The sequence below is a fragment of the Carlito syrichta genome, unplaced genomic scaffold, assembly GCF_000164805.1.
Source record: "Carlito syrichta isolate Samal-C Ts95f unplaced genomic scaffold, Tarsius_syrichta-2.0.1 Scaffold308857, whole genome shotgun sequence".
NCBI lineage: Eukaryota > Metazoa > Chordata > Mammalia > Primates > Tarsiidae > Carlito > Carlito syrichta.
Genome location: NW_007252953.1, coordinates 536,044 through 557,196, shown reverse-complemented (window position 1 = coordinate 557,196; position 21,153 = coordinate 536,044). Strand labels below are relative to the sequence as shown.

The window sequence follows — 21,153 nt, the reverse complement described above, 5'->3', positions numbered from 1 at the left end:
TTCTTCAGTAAGGGCCTGGCCACTGTGCAGTGGTCTAGACCATACCTAAGCCTTTGTATGCAATGGAAAATCCACTCTTCAATCCAATTCTTGCAGGCTGATCTCATCCCAGGCCAGAGACTAAAGGTTCCAGGGATAGCTCAGCTAAGGCTTTATCAGAACAGGCAGTAATCCTACCCAGCCCACAAGTCTCAGTACCCGCAGGGCCCCCAAACACTGCAAATGCTAAAATGCTAGCTGGATAAAAACGCTACCAAGATCCCCTTCCCACAGTACTTGAATATACACAGAACTGATACTAAGACCCGCTTTCACCCCATCTCCCCAAGAAGCAAGAGAAACGCGAGGCATTGCCAGTGTGCTGCACAGGCCAGTTCCTCACCTGTACTCAGCGACTCCTCCCGCGTGCTTCTTCATGGCCGTGTCGGAGCTCATGCCATAGAAAAGCTTTAGCTTTTGCCCGTTCCTCTCGATCACTTCTCCAGCACACTCGGTATGGCCCGAAAACATCCCTCCCAGCATGACGAAATCTGCTCCAGCTCCTGAATGCCCATGGTGGAGACAAAAGGAATCAGCCAAGAGTTCAGGGAAAATGGGCTCTGGAAAGATCCGAGTGCTTCCCAACTCCCCTTTCCTCCCCCAGCTACAGTCAAGAAAAAGGTTCCACCTCTCTCCAGGTGGCAAAAAGAAGGCCCCTCTGCATGGGACACTGGGAGAAACAGACGCGGCCTACTGAAGCTGGCAGCCAATATACTGGACCACACTTAAGATTAAGAGTTCTTGACTATGACCACACCTTCCAAACAGAGGTCTAATTTAGAACCAGAGAAACAGTAAGAATTGGGCAGCCAGGCATCGACTCAAAAAAATGGAATCATATTCTTGGCGAGGCATAGTAGCTCATGCCTGTAATCCCAGCACTTTGGGAGGGTGAGGCAAGAGGACTGCCTGAGCCTGGGAGTTTGAGACCAGCCTGGGCAACATGGTGATACCTCATCTCTACAATAAATGAAAAAATTAGCCAGGTGTGGTGGCATACACCTGGAGTTCCAGCTACTTAGAAGGCTGAGGTAGGAGGATCACCTGAGCCCAGCAGGTCGAGGCTGCAGTAACCGTGATCGTGCCACTGCACTCCAGCCTGGGTGACAGAGTGAGACTCAGACTCAAAAAGCATGCTGTCTCGATCTTGGACTTAATGACTTCTAACACAAGGACTCTACTATAATGTAGGCATCTGGTCTCTAAAGTCTCAGAACTCTGACTCTCCGTGCTTATAGGTCATGAAAAGCCTCAGAACAGGTTGAACCTCCTATACCAGAGGCTGGCCATAGAGGAAAGAAGTGCCTATATCATATAAGTCATGCAAAACTCAAGCTGCATGACCACTATGGTGAATATCAGATTTCTGGAGTAAACGATCTGCCATGCTAATCACAGAATGATAATGAAATTTCCAGAGAGGTACAGAGTAGCTGCAGAGGAGACGCCAACAGCAGGAATGCAGGGCACAGGCCCACCTAAAGGATACTCTGGGCACTGAAGTTGCCTTTCAAGGCTGTGCTGGATAGGACCTGGGCTGGCTCTGTTTATCCCAGGGCATGGCATAGGGTAGAAGCAGAAGAACTAGTGCCAAGAAAATAGAAGGGATACGCGGAAGAAACAATAAAAACAGTCACCATTTCCCACCTTGTTTGTGGATAGCTGTACAGGGGGCCCCCTCATTGAGTAGTAAATACGAAACTACTACAACTACTCCCCCTAAGTCCTATGGAGGTTTTGTGCTTAGAACAGAATAAGACAAGAGCAGGTGCAGAAGCATTAAGTAATGAGGATGAAGCAGGAGGGGAGCTGGACAAACCCTAGAGGAGAAGAAAACATAGGAACCCCAGAAAAGTGGCTCTGATGCCTTCCATCCGGTCATCTGAGCATTTACAGAAGACTCGGGCTTATGTCAGCATGACAAAAAGATGTGCTCTCAGGGCTGGCCCCTTGAGGTTTCCCCTCAACAGAGAAAAAGACTGAGGAGAATGAGAATTGAAGTCCATCCACCAGAACCTTACTGAAGTACAGAGCTCTGGTAGAATACCCTCCACATCCAACCCCTGCCACCTATCCATGCCAGTGAAGTTCTGAGATTTGACCTCTAGCTTGGTATGAACCTGGTACCTGGGCAGGTGAGGCATAATAGGGCCTTCCTCCATGGCAGTGAAATCTGCAGACCCTCCCTTCTGGGGGTTCTAACACAAATGCTGGCTCGTTGGTCCTCCTGCCGTGACTTTAAGGGGACAGAGGATAAGAGGTATCCAGCAAGGACTCCCGAGGATCACAACCCCGGGAGCAGAGCGCCTATGCAGCAGCTGCGGAGGAGACGTCAACAGCAGGGATGCAGAGCACAGGCCCACCTAAAGGAGACTCTGACATGTTCCCAATTATTTTCATTTCAGAACACTCTTGTGTCTTCTCCTAAACACATTTTCCCTGACAAGGTCCCTCTCGAAGAGAAGAGTGGAGGAAGGAACAGTGCCCAGGGGAAACTGAGCTGAGTCCAAAGGCCAGAACTGTTATCTACAGGAGACCTTCTTAAGGATCAGGCTAGTGTGCAGTTGTGTGGCCACAGCTCACTGCAGTCTCAAACTCTTGTGCTCAAGTGATCCTCTTATCTCAGCCTCCCGAGTAACTGGGACTACAGATGTACCACCACCTTCAGCTAATTTTCACTTTTTGTAGAGATGGGGTTTTGCTATGTTACCCAGGCTGGCTTGAACACCTGAGCTCAAGCGATCCTCCTGTCTTGGTCTCCCAAAGTTTGGGATTACAGCCGTGAGCCACCATGCCTGGCCCTAATGACTAGTCATTTTAAAGTACACTCAGCTCTCACTCTGTGCAGAGAGCACATGTGAGGCATCAGAAGGAGCCCAAGATGTAATGGCACCTATTAAGTCGATCCAGCTCAAAAATCAATAGTAAAAATGTCCCTGGTCAATGGTCCTCATAATAAGGGGGGTAAGTGAGAGCACTGACTAACAGAGGTCCTGCATTCTCTCTACCCTGTCCTACATCGTGGGACCGTGACCTTGTCACTCTCTCCTGGAGCCTCGGCCTCCTTGAATACAAAATGGACAAGCAGGGATAGACAGAAGAGCTATAGATTCCCCTCCACAGCCAAGGTCTATGCTTAGGATGGGATTAAGTCTCACTTGATGACATTCTTTGGGTCCCTATGAAGTCCTGCTAAGAACATGGCCCCATGTTTTCCTTTGTAATCATCCGAGTTTTCTTTAAAACAATTTTTTGTTTAATCATAATTCCTAAGACAGAAAGTTTCCTGCTGCCAAAAAAAAATTTTTTTTTTTTTTTTTTTGCTGGCATCAGAAAAGGGTGGGGATGCGGGGGCTTTGTTTTTACTTCCTGCCAGTACCCAAGGCTCCCCCTTCAGTTTGGAGCTCACAGCCATGCAGCCCGCTTGGACTTCCGAACACAGTTTGTAGTTAAGTGGCCAGCACATGGCTTGGGAGGCCTATTTGACTGCCTGTTAAGTTGAGATGTGAGGCTGCCTAGTGCTCTCCTAGGAAAAGCCCAGGACACCTCACTGCCTCCCACCCCCTCCAGGTAGCCCTCCCCACCAAGATCCCATGGGCTCCCAGCGGGCACTGCTGCCCCCTAGTGGGAAGCAGGCTCCTAAAGCTCCTGTGAAAAACTAGCTGGGATTCCTCCTGTCCCTTCCGTGGGATTTCTCCCGGCCAAATCCAAAAGACCATCTGCAGTTATTACACGTCAGACCTGACATCGACCCCCTGGACGGGCCTCCCAAGCCCTCTCTTCCCTGGGTTGAAAAGAACATGACTTCACCCACTCCTGGCTCACAGGACATCACCCCTAGGACCATCTTCTGTGCACTTGGCCTGCTCTGCCACAGACCAGAACCAAACTGATGCCAGGATTTCAGCTAATTAGGGCTGAAACCCAGGGAGAGGAAACCCCAGGCGGGCCCAGAACTTCCCCGACAAGAGCCTCCCTCCTCATTCACCCTGAGAGCTGCAGGGAGCACCCTCTCTCTCGCCTTCCCTCCCACTGCACGAGGGCCCAGCCTTACCAAAGGCTTTGGCGACATCTCCTGGACATGTGCAGCCTCCATCCTTCAAAGAGGAAAAAGCAAGGAGAGGAGGACATCAGCGGGAGCTCGGCCAGGCTGTCCCCTCCCCCCCGCCCAAGAATGACCTGGTAACTGGGAATTCAGATCCACCACAGCCACCAGCCAAGCACTCGGGGGCCCAACTGCCCCCACCCCATGGCTGCCGCCTCTAACCTACTTTGCTCCCTTCCATGATATTCTTCCACTCCCCAGGCTCCATCCAGGTTTCTTCTGTGAGTCAGAGGCTGGCACCACCCTCCGCCCACCAGCAACCCCAGGCTCAGGTACTCCATGAGCTGGGGGTTTGGTCCTCGTCCTCTGCCAGTCCCTTATATAACATACATAGCCATTCCGCTGTCCACGCTCATTCTCACCCAGGAGTCACCTGTCCCTCTCTGCCTGGTGTGAGGTGAGATTTATTTAGTACAGGGGCTGAATTCTTTCAAAAGCCAAGAAAAGGACACTGAATGAGTTCCTTTATCTTTCCAGCTGCCCGTGTGTCTCCTGCTCTATGGTACGCAGCTACCTTAAAACCCAACATCCGTTCCAACTCCCACACTGCCCACACAGAGCACACACTTGGGCTGGTTCATTGTGTAGCAGATTGGTCTGTTATTTTGGGCTGCCCAGCAAGGTTCAGCTGTGGGCGTGATGTTTAAACACCAGCCACACAGTACACGGTGTCTAGGATGCAGAGCTCGTTGCGTTTCCTTACAAACACAAGACATACAAATGCCCAGGCTGCTCCCTATTCCCAATGTAGCCTGGGTAGAGTTCGAGGAGGAAAAGGACAGCACCAGGAGGTGCCCTGAAATAACAGCCAGACACACAAGGACAGCCATGAAAGCCACGGTGCCTGGGGAGACAGCAGCAGCATCAGGACTCATATGACGATGATGGATCCCTAAGTCCAGTGTGTGTCTAGTAGAGATATCAAGACCTCAGAGGAATGCATCTGTCCCCAGAAGGTGGGACCCACCTGTGGAGGGGCCAGGCATGATTTGGGAAGGAAGAGAGAAAACAGAGTCTACCGAGGCTACCTCGTGTGACAATCTGCAGGAAGGTACACAAGCCTCTGGTGTCAGAGGGCATCTATGTGGAACTGACATGAGCCGCTTGGCAAAGAACATCTCAAACTGAGAACACCAAGACTCTGACTCAGTCTCTTTCTCTATCTGCTTATTAAGCATGTCACTCCCAGAACCAGAACTCAAATACTGCTTCATTTACTTCTCAGCAGTTCTGATCACTGGAGGGGAGTGAAGGCTCCATTTTCTTTCCCTTACAAACATTTACTGACCACAATTATTTTCTCAATCAAGAGTGTTACTCATATAAGGTTTCTCTGACTCCTGGAGGGCCACAGGGCACTGGGAAATGATTATTTCAGAGGCAGTCTCTCCTCAGAATGTCTCTGGCTCAAACCCTCCATGTGAAGACAGTAACAGGGCTGGGTGCTCTCTACACCTCCTAGTGCTCTAATATTTCAACATATTTATTTACTTTCCCTACTTCACTTGTCCTGTCAACTAATTTTAAAGTGTTTTTATCTCTTCATCAAAACCAGCTTTAAACTATAGGATTTTAAACTTACCGTTTCAAATAAGTTAAATAAGCTCATGCTCCCATTAAAATAAGCCCCACACATATATGACTTTTTTCTAAAAAAAAGGTTTTGTTCACTTTCTTGTGTCTCCTGAAAATGCCACATGACAGAGGTCAGTGATAAGCCCTGCCTTAGAAGCTCTGTGCTCCTGGGACCTCAAGAAAATCGGCCCTTCTCTTCCCGGATGAACCCACATGTCCATAATCTTGTGATGTGCTGCAAAGAGAAAACCGTATTTACAGCATCATCTGCTGTCATAGTGTGCTTGTGTATGCATTTATGAAATGGACAAAGTAGACCGAACAAGCTGGACTGCACATTTCACCATGAGCAATCCAACTTTACCCGATGCCTTAAGACAAGGTCATCTGCTCCCTGCTACTGTTTATATTTCCCAATGTGTTCAAAGAGTCCTCGTGTGTTCTCAGGAGGCAGAGTAGTAACAGCAAGCTCCGGTCATCTAAGACACACGTGTACCTTTGTACGTAAATATTCACAGCTGCTGGAAGGCTATTTTAAAAAACAACAACAATCTGGCTAGCATTTTGCCCTTTGAATATCTATTCAAAGCAGTAATTGACAAGGGTTCCCTCTTTTGTTTCGCCAAAGGAGCTAACAGTATATTTAAGTACAAAAGGCCTTGTATGCCATGAGTAGTGATTTAATTTGTGAATTGTCAGCATGCTACTTTTGCTTAGAAATACTTGCTCATGTTTAAAACAAAGGTTGGTGACAGCAAACAAACACGAAACAGACAAAGAAAAGAGTTCAATCAAGTGTCCACTATGACCAGGAACTATTATAAACTTAAAAGTCATTTTTTGCCAGGCATGGTAGTTCATGTCTGTAATCCCAGCACTTTGGGAGGACGAGGCCGGAGAATTACTAGAGCCCAGGAGTTCAACACCAGCCTGGGCAACATAGCGAGACCCTGTCTCTAGGGAAAAAAACCAAAATATTAGCTGGGCATGGTGACACACACCTCTAGTCTCAGCTACTCAGAAGGCTGAGGTGGAAAGAATGCCTAAGCCTAAGAGGTAGAGGCTGCAGTGAGCTGTGATGGTACCACTGCACTCCAGCCTGGGCAACAGAGTTTGAGACCCTGGCTATAAATACATAAACAAAAAATAAACAAATAAATAAAGTCATTTTCCCATCCAAATACAAGAACTTGAAGTTGATATTTTATAGGTGGGGAGAAAACGAGGCTCAGAAAAGTTGAGTGACTGTAAAGCTATAAAAAAATGAAAGAACAAGATTAGAATCAGTGGTAATGATGACAGCATTTCTAGTAATATTTATTTTCTTTTCTATCTTTATTTGCATTTCTAACTTCTAGGTTAAACACATATTTTGTCAGGAAAATTTTCAAGCCACACACACAAAAAAGATTAAATTATTTGAATGAATTTGTTTAGGTCTTTCTAAATAATGGTAGGTGTGACAAGAAAAAGCTAGTTGGTCACAGCTTGATTGCCTATGCAAGGGGTGCCCTACATTTTTCCGCTCTCTGCCTCTCTGAAGTCACAATAAATAGAAACACAACTCAAGTCCAGCCTCCTGGGTATATGCACATGCTGAACAGACACCATGTAGCAACTAAACTATAACACGAGACAGTTGGAAGGAAACTGGACAACGTGGCAGAACCCAAAACATCTGATGGGTTTCCTGCAGGTTCAGGACTATTGGCAAGTGGAAGAAACCTGCTTGTGCTCCATTAGACAAGAGTGGTGGGGCAATGGTTTGCTGCTCTGAACCCCAAGATGCTCAGCTGTTCAGAAGGAATGAGCTGAAGTCAAGGGTCCGAATCCTTTACTTAAGTCGGCGCATTGGGTCATCAGGCTCCAAACTGAATGCCGAACCCCATCTAGGAGATCTCTCACAATTAATGGAAAAATAAGAACCTCGGAGCACACAGGTAGGATGGGAAGTGCCACCTTCCAGAAACACCAGTGCCATGGGCCTGGGCTGTCACTGTCCCTAACTGAAAAATTCAGGGAAGTTACTCCCTTGGGCGCCAAAAGATGAAACCTGGTTCGGAACCATACTCTGTAAGCCAGTGGTTCTCAAACTTGGGAGCACCTCAGAACAACCTGGAAGGCTTGTTAGGCAATGGGCCCTCATCTGCCATTTCTGATTCAGTAGGTCAGGTCTGGAATGGAGTCCGAGAACTTGTAACAAGTCTCAGTTGATACTGGTATTGCTCCTCTGGGTATGACACTTAAGAGAACTGCTGAAAACATTTGGTGGTGCTGTGTAAACAAGTCCTAAGTTGATTTCCAGTCAGAGTCACCTATGGGGCACGCAGAGCTTCCACCCCAACCTACCCCTAATCTCTGACCAAAGAACCCTGTAAACTAAGTAACTCTGAAGTTTCTAGAAAGACATAAATAATGGTATCTCAGAATAAGTTTATGGTAAAAGGTTATTAATTTAACTTCCATTAATTTGAAAATGGTGGTCATTCAAGTAATTCAAATTTTGATTTGATGGAGGTGCTTGATTAACATTATTAGTAATGGAGACACAGTTAATTATATGTAGAGCTTTTTGAGGCCAACCTCTGAAAGAATCTGATTCACCAGAATGGAGTCCAGAAATATCAATTTATTAAAGCATCTCTGGTAATTCTCATGTAGCTAGCCTCAGACATGGCTGCAGTCCAATTTGAGAACCACTGGCATATTGGACAATGGTACCAGTGCTTGGTGTCTATGGGGAGTTAAATAGCCTCCCTTAGCACAAATGTTGACGGACCACTCTATGTCAGCCTTTTACATGCTAGTTGTCTAATAAATGGGTGTTAACTGGTTCACTAGGGCAAAAGCTAAAAGAAAAGGTACTGAGTAGAGAGCATTAGAACTGCCATTAACCAATAAGCCTTTGATCATTTATTCTAGCTTCTAGCACATAGTAGATGGTCAGTAAATACTTGCTGAATGAACGGATGGGTGGGTAAAAAACTTGGATGAAGAATTAGGAACACAGACAACCTGCACTGGATGGTGAGTCAAGGACTAGGTAGATCCTAGCTTCAGTTATTATCTGACCGTCACGTGATGTGAAGCAAAGGCCACATCAGCTGTAGTTAAGGCTCAAATAAGATGATGTGCATGAAGGGATTTTGTTTTTCTTTGAGCCAGGGTCTCACTCTGGCACCCAAACTAGAGTACAGTGGCACGATCACAGTTCACCACAGCCTCGAACTCCTGGGCTTAGGCGATCCTTCCACCTCAGCCTTCAAAGTACCTGGGACCACAGGCATGTGCCACCACACCTAGCTAATTTTTATTTATTTTTTTTTGGTAGAGACAAGGTCTCACTACGTTATGTTGCCCAGGCTGGTTGGTCTTGAACTCCTGAGCTCAAGCAATCCTCCCATCTCAGTCTTCCAGAGTGCTGAGATTACAGGCATGAGCCACCATGCCTGGCCTGATTTTTAGAGTATAATTCGTAAATGCAGGTCCAGAAAAATCAAACCTCAACAGGCTGAACTGCTGAGCCAAAATCAACAAGGTTTCAATCTGCAGGGAGATGTCATTTCTTGCATTTGGTTTTTCAAAAACTCACCTATCGGTGATTTAATATGGAAACCTGGCTTAGCGATTGTGCAAGTGAACAGATCTGAAGGTTTAATGTATTTAATATGAGTCAACATTGTTTTAGCACAACTAAAAATATGCCACCACTTCAAATTTGTAAAAACAGACATCTATATAAATAAAACATCCACGTAAGCGGAAGACATAGTTCTATTACAGTCCATCAGATCCTACGTGTTCTGTCCTGTTCTGAGCGTCTCATCTCCTGATAACTGCCACTGTTGGTGATGGTCACATGGATAAAGGTGGGGTAGAATAGGGATAAGCTGGGGACAGATTTCAACCTGGCACTCATTCCTTCATTCAGTCCTTAATAATGGTGGCTCACGCCTTCATCCCAGCACTTTAGGAGGCTGAAGTTGAAGGACCACTTGATCCCAGGAGTTTGAGACCAGCCTGGGCCACACAGCAAGATCTCACTTCTACAAAATATCAAAAACTTAGCTGGGCATATTAGTGCACGCCTGTAGTCCCAGTCATGGCAGGCTGAGGTGGAAGGACTGCCTGAGCCCAGGAGGGCAAGGCTGCCTTGAGCCATGGATGGTGCCACACTCCATCCTGAGCAACACAGTGAGATGCTGATTCCGAAAAAAAAAAAAAAAAAGAAATAGTGGTTGGTGACTGTGGCACCATTCTTCCAGGAGCTTCCAAACTATGGCGTGAGAACAAGGTTTGCCTCTCCTCAGCTCCCTCCTTCCCGTACATTTCTCAACCCACAAAAGTTTAACTCCTGCCTCCAAGTCTGCTCTCCCCAGTTCCCGGTGCCCTGTCAGTAGCAGACGCCACTGCCTACTCCCTCCTGCTTGAAGCACTCCTCCCTCACCTCCTGGACTCCCCAGGACGCTCCTAGGTTCCTTCACGGGCTCCTCTGAAGTCAATCCCAAGCCAACTGCAACTCTCACCCTCATATCCGGGGTCCATTCACTCCCAAGGTTCCCACAGTCCCTGGGCTATAGTAGCTCCCAGGTCTCCAGTCCATGAACCCAGTGCCTCATGAATTTCCTCATCAATGCCACTCATGCCCCTCAAACTCAACACCAACCCTGAATCTCTTCCTTTACAGCTGTTTTCTCTCTGAGCTGGCAGGTGGGGCAGCTACAATCTTGTTTAATTCTGCCTCCCAAATGTCAGTCAGTTCTGGAGAGATGGCTTTCCACGACTGCCGCTTAGGGGACGACCCTGTCAACTCCTTCCTGAATTACTAATACCTTCCCAGCTGGGCCGTTCTTATCTCACCCCTTTCCAATTCTCCCAAGGCAGTTAGTTCCACGTTTCTGAAAGACAAATCAACTTGCTTGGCACTCTCCCGCTCATACCTCTTCAGTAGCTCCCTAGTGCTCTTAGGAGAAAATCCTGATGCTTAATGTGGCTCCCACAGTGCTAGTCCACTTGTGCCCTGAAGCTTATCTCCTGCTCCCCCCCCACTCTGCCCCTGCCTAGCTCACTGCCCCCGACACAGTAGCTGAGATTCTTCAATGTGTCATTCTCTCTTGCTTCCCTTACCCTGATGCTTTTCAATTTCCTTCTTCCCCTTCATCTGGAAAAGTCCTTTTCAACTATCAGACATCTCTATCACTTACTCTAGGAAACCTTTCCTGACCCCTGAATCTAAGATATGTGGCCTGTTATAAGTTGAATTATGTCCCTCCCTCGAAATTCACCTGCTACCATCCTAACTCATAGTATCTCAAAATGTGACTTTATGTGGAAATAGGGTCCTTGCAGATGTGACTAGTTAAGATGAGGTCATCCTGGAGGAGAGAGGTTCCTCATCTGATAGATATCCTCACGAAAAGGGGAAATTTGGACATAGACAGGCACATGGGAATGCAATATGCAGACTGGAGTTGGGCTGCCACAAGCAGAGGAACTACCACTACCATATGCTCATAGAGAGGCCTGAAAAAGATCCTTCCCTGGGGACTTCCTAGGGAGCTTGGCCCTGCTGACACCTTGATCTTGGACTTCCAGTCTCTGAAACCGTGAGACACTGAATTTCTGCTGTTGCAGCCACTCAGCCTGTGGGGCTATATTCCAAGAGCCCTGTTTGGCCTGTTACAAGGTCAGACTATGATATGGTCCTTCCTGTGTCCTCAAAATGACCCGTTTATCCCACATCGTACGACCCATCGCCTCGCACCGTTATCGCCAGCTAGGCCTGCTGACCTCACTGCATCGAATACTTGGGCAATAGGGCCGTCATCTCTGCTGAATGCCGCCACTGAGACCTCAGTGTCCTGCTGCCTACAGCAACATGGAGGGAGCAGCCCACCGCCCACCCCGCGGTCCCAAGACACCCCCAGCCTCAGCCCTGCTTGGTGACTCACAGAGATGATGTGCCCCTTCAGGCCATGGGCAGAGTCAGCGCACTCGATGACTGCACTCAGCTGGGGGTAGCCCACACCCGTCTTGGTGCGGGTGGTACACACGGAACCTGGAACAAGAAGTGGATCCCAAAGAGAGATGGTTGTGCATGAGCAGAACAGGACAGAATATGAGCCCCACCACCCTGGCAGCCCCAGCCTGTTGACTGGCAGCGAACCTTCCATGGCAGAGGAGACGAGATTGAGGGAGGAGGAAAGGGGCTGCTCGTGAATACCATGGAGGTCACAGTAAATCATACCATGTGTCCACACATCCCTGCCAGTCCTCATCACTGTTACCAGCTTACACCCACGCATCACCCTCTCCTCTACCGTGCACCCATCACTGCCACTCTCCCATGGCACAGACTCCCACATGGTGGCTGAGCCCTGACCTCACCACACTTTCTGCTTTCCTAGGATCCACACTCTCAGGGACCTCTCAGGATCCTCCCACTGCCTTGCAGCTTCTTTCCCTTCAAGCTTTGTCCAACTCCTCACCTCTCTAAGTCTTACAGCCTCACCTGTGAAATGGACATAAAACGTCCGAAAGCAAATGGCACAGGAAGGGAAACGACCTAGCCTGCAGCAAGCCCTAGGGACAAGGAGTGGCACTGATCGCATTCCTATACCCTTGCCCCGCTCTCGCTCAGCTCCGTCCCCTGCTAGGAATGAGACCTGTTGCCCGGTCGCGTGTCCATCCCCCTCCCCCGCAGCTCCGCTGAGTTCCCTGCAGCCTAGTCCTGAGGTCCACTTCCAATGCAATGCTCACACCAGCATCCCAATGCCTTCCTGCCTCGGCCTCCTGCCTCCTAGTCCCCTGTCAGTCCCAGTCCCAGTTGCGTTATCCAGTGAAGTCTGGGCCGAGTCGCACTCTGGCATCTTCATCACACCACCCTGGTCCTGCCCACCTCCTCCCACTTTACCCAGATCAGCCAAGTCAAGCTCACCTGCTCCCCCCCAGACCTCATCTCTCCCGGCTACCTACCGCTGACTTTTCAGTCCCCTAAGGGGCAGGTTTCTGCCCACCATAGGGGTTCTTTGTACACAATGTTTTCTCTCTTGGAGCACTCCCCTCTGTACTGGCCTCCTTGTCTAGCCAACCCTTTCTCATCTTTCCAGCTTCATCTTAAATGTCACTGCCCCAGGGAAGATGTTCCTCATAGAGCTGATTTTCAAAAAGAGGTACTTCAATGATGACTTCTGTAAGAATGCTGAGGGTCTGTTTTCTCTGCCAGGTGGTAAGCTCCATGGATATGCATTGTTGTGATTCGGGTGTTAAGAATAGAGCTTAGTACATAATAAGGCACTATAAATAGTCACTGAAAGAATGTGTGGACTCAAGGATGAATGAGTCACCCACATCCCTGTCTCTACCGCTTCCCTACTCATTCAAGCCCTCCCGGATATCCCCATGAGGGGGCGCTCTGGGTGTGAACTCTTCCCCGCCCACCAGACCTGGAGGTGAGACACTCTGAGCCTGCCTCCTTGTGGGAAGCTACGAGCTTCCCGTGAATTCCTCCTAGAGGTCTTTAGGGAAAAGATCAGACAAAAAAGCATATGCATACTCCCCAGGCCCGGATTTTGCAGAGAAACCAGGAGGGACAGAGCAACACCCTTCTCCTGCATTCATCTGCTGTGGGGCAGAATCCACCTAAGTCCTGCCCCGGGTCCACTCTCACAACATACCTCTGTGTGCCACTCACAGTCCCGGAGGCAATATGTCTCATTCCTACCAAGGCACCCTCTGTCTCAGGGACCGGATATGCACTGTGCATGGCAGAATAAGAGGTTTATAACCCCTGGCTCAGCACTGGGATTTCTCCTTCTCTCCCACTCAATTACTAGACCCAAGAGGGAAGGCGGAGGCCTCAGCTACCATAGGCTTGGAGCTCTGCGCTTGCTGAGGGCCCTATGAAGGTTAGGACGATTGCCTTTCTTGGAAACAGCCAAAGAAGTTTCACACAAGGCGTGGACATGGTCTTGATTAACACCCAGGTGAAAGAAAATTGGGATTTAGCCAGGTTCAGTGGCTCAGCCTGTAATCCCGCGCCTCTGGGAGGCCGAGGTGAGCGGATTGCCTGAGCCCGCGGGTTCGAGACCCGCCTGGGCAGTGAGACCTCATCTCTACAATAAATCAAAAAATCAGCCACACGGTAGCGTGCACCTGTAATTCCGGCTACTCGGAAGGCTGAGGCGGAAGGATTGCCGTAGCCCAGCAGGTCGAGGCTGCGGTGGCCGGGAGCGGCCATTGCACTCCAGTCTGGGCGACAGAGTGAGACTCCAACTCATAAAAAAAAAGAAAAGAAAAGAAAATTGGGACTTATATTGTCCTGATTAGAAGGAGGAAAACCCATTAATGTTTTTTCCCAGTTCCCAGAGGTTGCTCAATCATGAACCAAAAAAATGTCATCATTTGTCTTTACTATAGTTTGTGAGATTTAAATATGAACTCCAGTCAATTTTAAAAAGTAGCTCCTATGTATCGGGCTCAGAGAAGACCCTTACTCTCTTTAGTCACATCTGTTCTAGACAGACAGCCAGAGGGGGACATGTGACATCTTGTGAGGAAACAGAATGTACACACAGAGATGTGCATGAGGAAACAAGTGCCACTGAATGCTCCAGATCACATCAAGAAAAGCTCTTTGAGAGCCAAGAAGCTTCTCACACACTTTCACACCCTGCCCAGCACCCAGCCAGCACAATGGTAGCTAATAGACACTCAATACACATTTCTGATTACAGAGGGAGGGAAACGACCTGGTCTACAGCAAGCCTAGGGACAAGGAGTGCCCCCACCTTGGGTGAAAAAAGGAGTCCTCCTGGTCTACTACCCTATTCTGTTCTATTACTAGGCAGGTCTATCACAGCCCGCACTAGGAGGGGAGCACTTGGGAAGCAAGAACTGGGACTTATCCTTTGACTTTTCAATAATGGCAGACACTCAGTAAAACCAGTTATCTTTCCTCTTGCTCAGACTATGTTGTTAACTGGCATACATGAGTGGCAAGATGAAAATCTTAATTTTGAAAATTTCCCTGTATGTTAAAAGCGTGTGTATTTTTATGAACCTTCAAGGGCGCTTCTTCCTAATATTCTCTTCATACATTCTATTCCCTCAGGCTGATCACCCAGTCAAGTCACAATGCAATGGCGTCTCCTGCCTCCCAGCTGTGCTCTTTCTCACAGATTCCTCTCATACTGTTTTATGATTTGCTTCCTTTTTTGGTAGTGTCTTTTGGGTGGGAGATTTTTTTTTTTAATCTTTGCTTTTTTTTAATCCCAACTGAAAATGCATATCTTCTTTCCTTCTCTCTAATTTTAGTGTCTGGTTAATAGTATGTGCACGGATGAATTTTTAAACATGGCAACTCATCTTCAAGTATAGCAAAAAGGAAAAGGCAAACACCAACTAGCCCCAAGAGATAATGGCGCCACCCAGTAGAAGGACAGAAAGACTGTCCTTCTCCACTCAAGATGCTAACAGGTGGTCCTAGGAGAGAATGCATGGGAGAAGCACATGGGCAACATCTGTGACTGATATGAAGCAGGTGAGGAGCCAAAGGTGGCTAACAGACTGGTTCATGGGTCAAGTTCAAATGTAGCCTCATAGCTGCAAGCTCATTTGTAGTGTTTGGGGTCCCTCACTCACATAAACTTGACTCATTCATGCCCATTAACTGTCCTCATGGATTCTTCACTCTCACCTTCCTCTTCAAGGCAAATGGGATCATTAATGAAATCTGCATTCTTTTCTTCCACATTAATGTTCTGAAACCCAGGACCTCATATTCTAACCACATCCAAGCTCCTTTAGAAGGTCCCTGGGGGGATCAGAAAGCAGCTCAATGATATTTCTCATCAGGGGCTTCCCTTGAAGTTCAATAATCCTTCCAGAAAAAAATGTGCTTTCAACTTTTGGATGACTCATTCATGCATTTCCTCCCAGCCATCTCCAGTCATCCCAAGCCTAATATCCCAGTCTACGCAACACACACCCTCTGCTGTGTTCCCAACGTATCTTACCTGGTCCGACTCCCACTTTAATGATATCTGCTCCAGAAAGAATAAGTTCTTCTACCATCTCTCCTGTCACCACATTCCCTGCCTAAGACAGAAAGAACACAGCTCACAATCGTGAACTACATCTGGTGGTACAAAGGTGAGGAACTCCACATTTGAACACAAGGATGTGCATACCCTCAAGCCACCAGGAAGGTGGACAAAAAAAGGGGGGGGGGACAGACACCGAGCCCAATTCCTGAGTCTATTTAAGTCTGAAACGTATGGGCCAAAGTGTTCTGGTTTCCTTCTCTATTGAATAGAAACACAGAATTTGATACCTGGTGACTACTTTTTTGCGGGAAAGATCCCTGGGTGAGCTATCGGCATGAGAAGGTCCAGCACTGTGTAATTTTAGAACTAGAAGAGAGCTTAGCGTCTGTAGGTCACGGCTTTTTGAACTCTTAGCAATGGACAAAACAAAATCTTACAGGGAACCCCAAAACATAAAATATACAATGAAATGCTCCCTCAGAGATCAAAATCTTTATCGTTGGGTATAAAATGCTTCATAGTTTGCAAAATTCAAAGAATCTCTCTGGAATCCCAGGGAGGCAGGGCTGGAAAACACAGGCAAGAAAATCACTGGGTGTCCTGGTCTAGGCCTGGGGTTCCCATCTAGACAAGAATGGGCAGATGAACCCTTATGGACCATTAAAGTGGCATTGCTCCATTTACAGAAGCCTAAGAATAAACATACAAGCCTCCAGGAAGTGGCAGAATCTATCAACCAGAAGGATGCATCTGGTCTGGAAGTAGTACAAGTTCTTTCACTGCAGGAGTCTGGGAGTGCAAAAATAGCCCTTTTTATTACAACTCACTGCCCTGAGATTCTTCAGCCAGTATATAGGGTATCTGGCAAGATGCCCTGTTTTCACAACTGTGCAAAGTCATATTTTGCAAAATGCATCCCTAATCATTCTACTCATATTTTTTAACACAGAAACCCAAGTGTCTTTTTTCTCAATAAATTCCCAGAGGGAATTTTTCTTTTTAAATTAGACAAAGTGATTTTTAACTTCATATAAAAGGATGCTGGGCAAGGTGATGAGGAGGGCTTAAAGCTACTTTAATCAAACATCAGCTGACAATGGAGAATGACAGATGGCCCAGAAAGAGGCCTGGAGGTGGATGAAAGAATTAAAGTTGCATCCCCACCAAGTGAGAGAAAATGTTGAACACATGCAATAAGCATAAAAGTTAAAAAACGTGGATAAAGCTATTTAATTAATTTATAAACTTACACACAAACACACATACTCATACAATCAACAAATAACTAGGAAGATTAAAATGTCTGCAATTTTGACAGATGGTTGCTAACCTTAGCGTAGCAAGACTTCTTACAAATCTGTAAGAAAAATGCTAACACTTCGCAAAGGAAGAGCCAGAGGACAAACTAATAAAAGAAATAAAAGTGGTTAATAAAAACGGAGTGTTCAATGTCACTAATAATCAAATGTAAATTAAGGTACCAATCAGGTACTACTTTTCACTTAATAAATTATCAATAGCTGTAAACACGAAAGACAAAACAGCAGACTTTCTCTCTTTCTGCTGGTAGAATTCTGTTTTAGTACAAGTTTTCCTGGAAAGCAATCTGTCCATATAAAAGAAATGCAAAAATATGTATATCCTTTGATTCAATAATTCTAAGAGTCTCTTCTCAAGGAAGTAATAATAAATGAGGACAAAGATTAAACTACAAAGACATCATTTATATCAGTGCAGAACTGCAAATAAGTTTCCCAAAATGGGAATGGTTCAACATTTTATAGCCTATCCATGTGAGGTTTTTAAGAATGGTTTAATGGCATGAGAAAATGCTTAAATGGTTTCAGTATAATGTTTGGAAAAACAGTAAGATCTCAATTTTTTGTTTAAAAGAAAGCATAAGTGACTCCGGGAACGGTGGCTCACACCTGTAATCCCAGCACTTTGGGAGGTGGAGGCAAGAGGACTGCCTGAGCCCAGGGGTTCGAGAACAGCCTGGGCAACGTGGCAAGACCTCACCTCTACAACACATCAGAAAATTAGCTGGGTATGGTGACGTGTGCCTGTAGTTCTAGCTACTTGGAAGGCTGAAGCGGAAGGATCACCTGAGCCCAGCAGGTCGAGGCTGCGGTGGCCGTGAATGCACACTGCACTCCAGCCTGGGCAACAGAGTGAGACTTTGACTCAACGAAAAAAAAAAAAAGAAGAAAGGAAGTATAAATGTATATGAAAAAAACACATCAAAAAGCTAACAAATAATGTCTAGGTTGAAGGGATTATCTGGCTTTTATTGCTTTTTTCCTTTAATCTTCTCTGGATTTTATAGTAGAAAGAACATTAATTTTATAATTGAATGGGGGAGGGAGGGGTGTTAGTTTTGTTTTCTATAGTGCAGAGTAGCAAGAACTCTGTACCTGGAAAGGGACTAAACAGGAACCTAAGAAACAGCTTCACTGGTTGACTTGCTAAACAACCAAACAAAACAACAGCAATAAAAAACCTTAGGGAAGCTACTCTAAGCCCTCCACACAAGTCCACTTTCTGTGTGGATTTGTTTTTCCCAATCTGGTGCCGCCAAGAGCCATTTTATTTTCAAGAGCATACTTAAGACAAAATAAATAAATCAAGTCAGCTCATGATGGACATACCAGGTACTGTCAGAGTAAGTCTAAAAGCATTGAGAAGGCTGACACTGTTTTAGTAACCCAGAAGCTTCCACAAATGTCTCCCTCTGCCCTCAGCTCCTTGTGTGGCTCCCAAATCCTCCCATGGTCAGAACGTGGTCACTCCTGCTGTGTGGAAAAACCCAGAATGATGATGAAATGCCTCATCCATGAGGCACAGCAAGAATGCCGACAAGCAGGATACGACGGGGAAGTTTCCACTGGCAGGAACAAAAGCTATCTTTTTAAGTTTAAAACCAAGAAGGGCAAAAATAAGGGAAAAGAGGAAAACACTACACCAGAAATGAGAACAACGGCATGAGTGGGGTCAGTGTTTGGTGAAGTCTCCAGCCTACCACTCAGGGGGCCTCTGGAAATGGAGGTGATATGGAGGGCCATGGAGGAGCTGGCCAGGGTGATTAAGTGACAAGTCCCCTTTATCACGAAGCACTTCAGGTGTGGAGCAGATGCAGAACGGTCAGAATGTGACTGCATGTAGTAGTAAGGCAGACTGGTCACCGGGGCAGCTCATGCAGGTTCATTTCTTGGGCGACCACAATAAAACAGAAGCTACGAACCATCATCTGGGACACTGAAGCAGGCAGATAGAGGGTTCCACTAGGCGTCCCCTCTTTCTTCCTAGGGATGCCAAGTACACTTAGGCTCTCCCATGCTCTGGCCAACAACAGCTGTCCCTCTGTGTCAAGGCCAGGGAAAAGACAAAAAAGTGACAAACCTAAGATTTTCATTACTTCTGTGCCATGTTTTAAAAACTGCTATGTTCTCAATGTTATATCCTCCCAAAAGTCATGTGCTGAAATCCTCACCCCCAAGACTGATGGCATTACAAGGCAGGGACTTTGGGAGGGCAGAGACTTCATAGATGGGATTAGCATCCTTTTAAAAGAGGCCTGAAGCCAGACTCGGTGGCTCAGCCTGTAATCCCACGCCTTGGGAGGCTGAGGTGAGTGAATTGCCTGAGCCCGCGGGTTTGAGACCCGCCTGGGCAACTTGGTGAGACCTCATCTCTACAATATATCGAAAAATTAGCCGGGTGTGGTAGCATGCGCCTGCAGTTCCAGCTACTTGGAAGGCCACTGTACTCCAGTTTGGGCAACAGAGTGAGACTCCAACTCCAAAAAAAAAAAAAAAAAGAGGCCTGGAGGAGACTCCCTGCCCCTTCCAACACATGAGGTTACAACGAAAGATGGCTATCTATGAGCCAGGAAGCAAGACCTTACTAGACGACCAATCAACCTTGATCTTAGACTTCCCGGCTTCCAGAACTATGAAAGTAAATTTCTGATTTTTATAAGCTACTCAGTTTATGATATCTTCCTATAGCAGCCCAAACAAACTAAGACAAAAGTCCTCTGAGCGAAACAAAAAACAAAACTGTTTTGCCTCCATTTTTCCAGCTTTTTTTCAGACCTCAGTATCTACGGCATAGTAAGTTCAGAAAGATCTGGGGTCAGATGCTAGACCTCCCTCTCACTAGGTTGTTCTAAGCAAGTCACTTTAACTCTGAGTCTCAGTTTATCCTGCTGCTATAAAATAGGGCTAATCATACTCACTTGTGGTCGTAAGATTTATAAAGAAAGTTCTATCAAATTAATAGCACAGTGCCCAGCTTTCTTGGTAGTGCTTAAAAAATGTTAGTCCTTCCATTTATGAGTGATTTCTGTATACTGCTCCTCTACCCACTTTTTTTTAAAGATTTTTGTAATTATAGTCAAATATACATAACATAAAATTCACTGTTTTAACTATTTTTAGGTGTACAGTCCAGTGTCACTGAGTTCATCCACACTGTTGTACAAGCATCATGATTATCCATCTCTGAAACCTTGTCTGGTTGCAACAGCTGGAGAAGGAATGCAGGCAAGTCACACACAGAAATGCTGAGTTCTGCCCATAGCTCCCAGTGGATCAGCAGCCAGTGGCTATGCAGCATTTCCCTGAGGCAGTAGGCCAGGCCTCTAATCTAACCAGAACAGATTAGGCCTCACATACGGACTTCCTCCAGACTAGGTCAGAATGAACCACCAGCACAAAAGTATCTCTAGACCCAACATAGAGACCTCCAAGGCCCAGCAAGCCCAAGCTGGTGGCGCATGGCTAACAACAGTGTGGTATAATAGAAAGATCACAAGCCCTGGCCAAGACACCTGGCCCTGAATGCCAAGTCTAGCTCTTACTGGCTGAGTAACCCTGGGAAAGTTCCCTGAGCTTTCTAAGTTTCACATCAGTAAAAACAGGTGTTACTAAAGCAGTACAAGAAAGTATATAAAAGGATAAGGAATTATGACGTACTACTTTATGGTAATAAATACTATACTAATACATTTTGCAACCTACAAGTATGGGAATGTTGCATTTTAGTTTTCACTTGTTGTAAAATACTTGGCAATTTATTTTTCATGTCTTCAGTGAACCATGGGCTACTTAAAAGTGTGTTATTTTGTTTACAAATATTTGAAGATTTTTCCAGATCACTTTCTGGAAAAATTTAATTCCATTTTGGTTATAGAATATACTTTGTAAGACTTGAACTTTAATATTTTTTGATATTTGCTTAGTGTTACTGTCTTAGTAAATGTTCTGTGTGTACTTGAGAAAAATAAGTATTCTGCAATTGTCCAAGAGTGTGTTCCATAAATGTCAATTTGATTGATAGAGTTGTTTAAGTTTTTCATATTTTTATTGATTTTATGTCTACTTGTTC

General features: G+C 46.3%; 1 protein-coding gene across 2 annotated transcripts in view; it reads right to left on the bottom strand.

Annotated features, from left to right (window-relative positions):
* GMPR (guanosine monophosphate reductase) overlaps positions 1-21,153 on the bottom strand; it is a 45,709-nt gene that overhangs the window by 4,150 nt on the left and 20,406 nt on the right. For both annotated transcript variants that reach the window (XM_008066216.1, XM_008066217.2), the window contains 4 exons: positions 15,736-15,817; positions 11,671-11,777; positions 4,094-4,136; positions 383-542 (listed from right to left, as the gene is read on the bottom strand). In XM_008066216.1, the coding sequence (XP_008064407.1) occupies positions 383-542; positions 4,094-4,136; positions 11,671-11,777; positions 15,736-15,817 (392 nt within the window). The remainder of the gene's footprint in view (positions 1-382; positions 543-4,093; positions 4,137-11,670; positions 11,778-15,735; positions 15,818-21,153) is intronic.